Below are 3143 nucleotides of genomic sequence, written 5' to 3' on the forward strand. Positions count from 1 at the left end.
GATGAAATTTCCGAGCTGGTCGAAGCTGTTTAGCTGCTTCGGCGGCTGCCTCCCCTGCAGCGACTGTGCAGTCACCGTAAACTGCTGTGTCTCGGGGAACAACAACGCAAACAGGGGGTAGGATGTTGATTCAACTCGCGAAGCTGCTAGCACTCCTAAGCCAGCTCCAATGCCTGATTTAATATCTATGTAATAATTGATGTCGATGTAATAATAATTGCTAGATTTAGCTTAGACATTGTAATGTATTGTGACATTATTCGTATTTGAGACAATGTAATGGAATGTTCGTTCGGTTTCAAGGGATTGATTCCATGTACGTGTAATATGTAATTGTATTGTACGCTACAGACGCGCCCCACCGCGCCCCACCCCCTTTTTGGGATCAATGCGAGATGAGTCTTACTAAAGCGCGTCTCGCATTACTATGCGAGACGCGCCTTACTAAGGCTCGTCTCGCATTACGTTCAAGCCCGCCCACGGCGCATTGAGGTGGGAATAAATGCGAGACGAGCCACGTTAAGGCGCATCTCAGATCTCAAAATGATCGGAGACGTGCCCTCCCACGGCGCGTCTCGCATTTGTCTCCACCCCACGCAGCGCCGCGCCCTCATTTTTAGCGCGACTCTCTTTCTGTAATCTGAGACGTGCCCTTAGAGGCTTGTCTCAGATTGCTTGCTCCTATTTGCTGTTTTGGCGTAGTGCACCTGCTGCTTGACAGACCGCCAGCTAACGAGGCACTTGCCGAGGAAGAAGAGGGTGCCGCTCGTGCTCTTGCTGGTGTCGATGTCGTCGGCGTGGTCGCTGTCGTTGTACCCGACGAAGTGTGCCTCCCCAGAACACCTCGGGTAGTAGAGACCATGGTCGAGAGTCCCCGCAACGTAGCGGATGATCCTCTTCATAGCCTGCTGGTGCTCCGTCGTCAGTCGCTGCATGAACCGACTAACATAGCCGACGAAGAATGCTAAGTCCGGCCGTGTGTGGGTGAGGTAGTGAAGGCTCCCCACAAGACGCCGGTATTGCGTAGCGTCCACCTCCTCCATTGTGCTGTCGCGGCTCAGCTTCAGCCTTTCCTCCATCAGAGTGAGAGCTGAGTTGCAGTCGGGGAGCCCAGCCAGCTCAACGACGCGCTTGGCATAAGCGGTCTGTCGAAGCGTGATCCCGGAGTCGTCCTGATGCACCTCAATCCCCATGTAGAAGGAGAGAGGTCCCAGGTCACTCATCTAGAAGGTAGCCTTCATCTCTTCCTTGAACGCCGCCACCTCCGCATCCTTGATACCGGTGATCACCAAGTCATCGACGTAGACACCCACTAGCAAGGCGTTTCCTCCATTGCCCCGCCGGTAGATGGCCGCCTCGTGCGGGCTTTGCTCGTAGCCCATCACTTTGAGCGTGGAATCCAACTTGGCATTCCATGCCCTTGGTGCCTGTCGGAAGCCATAGAGGGCCTTGCGTAGGCGTAGAACCTTGCTCTCCTTGCCGGGAATCGCAAATCCCGGCGGCTGGTGCACGTAGACCTCCTCCTTCAAGTCACCGTTAAGAAACACCGACTTGACATCCATGTGATGAACTCGCTAGCCTTCCTGGGCAGCCAGCGCAAGGAGGAGTCGCACAGACTCCATCTATGCCATAGGGGCGAAGGCATCATCAAAGTCGATCCCCTCCCGCTGCACAAAACCGCGTGCCACCAAGCAAGCCTTGTGCTTGACGATAGCACTGGCTTCATCCCTCTTCAGCTTGAACACCCAATTAAGGGTGATCGCTCGGTGACTACGAGGGAGGTCAGCAAGCTCCCAGGTGCGGTTCTTCTCAACCGCGTCCATCTCCGACTGCATCGTGGCACACCATGCCGCGTGTCTCTCAGCTTCTACGAAAGACCAAGGCTCGCCGTCACCGCACGCAAGGTGCAACTGCGCCTCCAGATCGTGAGGTACCAGTTCCGGCACCGGCTGGTCGTCGATAAGGTCCTCCATCGTACGATACCGCAACGGCTCACCATCGCGGTACGCGTCGATGTGCTCCTCATCATGAGAGAGCTGTAACGCCCGTGTTTTTATCTTATTTAAATTGCGTTACCAATCCCTCGTTTAAAAATCTTTTAAAACTTTATCGCCGCTTGAGCTCCCGAAGCCCACCTCCCGATTTTCCGCCGTTCCGATATCGCGCAGTCTCTTCCTCTTTTTCCGCAGAGCCGCCCATCCCTTTTCCTTTTCCACTAGCCCCGCCGTCCCGTTACATCACCATCGTGTCGCGGTCGGCTGTGTGCGCCTACCCGGCCGCGATCGTTGGCGCCGCGCGCGTGTCCTATCTTTTCTTTTCTCATATTTTGTTCAAATCCATTTATTTCTCTCTTAAAACTTTTTTTCCCAGACTCTTTTTTTTGCGCTGGCTTCCTCTTTCTTTTTCTCCCTTGTGCTGCCTGCTCGAGCTGTAGCCCGCTCCTTGCACGCACGCGCGGGCCAGCGCACGACCCGCTGCTGCCCCCGTTGCTGGCCGTGCACGCGCGCTCGCATCACGCCGCCCGTGTCACGCCACGGCCGCCGCGGCCGCTGCCACTCGCTGTGCCACTACGTGCCTGCTGCCTGTGCACGCCAAGCCGGCGTGCGGCCCGCTGCTGCGCCGGCCCGTCTCCGTCCCGTCCCCTCGCCCTCGCAGCTCGTGCTTTGTCCCCGAGCATCCCGGCCGCCATTAATGGCGAAGCTCCTGTACTGCCCGTGACCCCCCCCCATGTCGGCCATCTCCCCTCTTCCTCTCGGCCTATAAATCAGACCCCAAGCCGCCCCTCACTCCGCCCACACCGCCCCAACACCTCTCCTCCTCTACCTCACGCTGCAGCTTGCCGCCGCTGCTCACCATTGCCGCCCACCACCCATCACCGTGGACAGCCCTCCGTAGACCGTCTCCGCACGAGGTGAGGGCCGGAATCGGACCCCCTCGGCCTCCTCTCTATTCACCCCCCCCGGGTGTTGCCATGCGCCAGGGGGCCGGCGCCCATGGCCTGGCCGCCCCCCTCCTACCGTTCCCCTCCCCTCCTGTTCTGTCTCGAGGAAGAAGAAAGACAGACTTGTGCATAACCCCCTCCACTTTTCCTTCTTATGCAGTCCGCAGCCCCCCATTTCATGCGACATTATGTTCTGAATCGA

At 57.5% G+C, this 3143-nt stretch overlaps 1 protein-coding gene across 1 annotated transcript; it reads right to left on the reverse strand.

Annotated features, from left to right (window-relative positions):
- Positions 1–653: 653 nt before the first annotated feature.
- On the reverse strand, positions 654–1193 carry LOC112898782 (uncharacterized mitochondrial protein AtMg00810-like). The gene has a single exon (XM_025967074.1). It carries the CDS (start codon positions 1191–1193, stop codon positions 654–656), a length of 540 nt encoding a protein of 179 aa, XP_025822859.1.
- Between the last annotated feature and the right edge of the window lie 1950 nt (positions 1194–3143).

This window comes from Panicum hallii, chromosome 1, assembly GCF_002211085.1.
Source record: "Panicum hallii strain FIL2 chromosome 1, PHallii_v3.1, whole genome shotgun sequence".
NCBI lineage: Eukaryota > Viridiplantae > Streptophyta > Magnoliopsida > Poales > Poaceae > Panicum > Panicum hallii.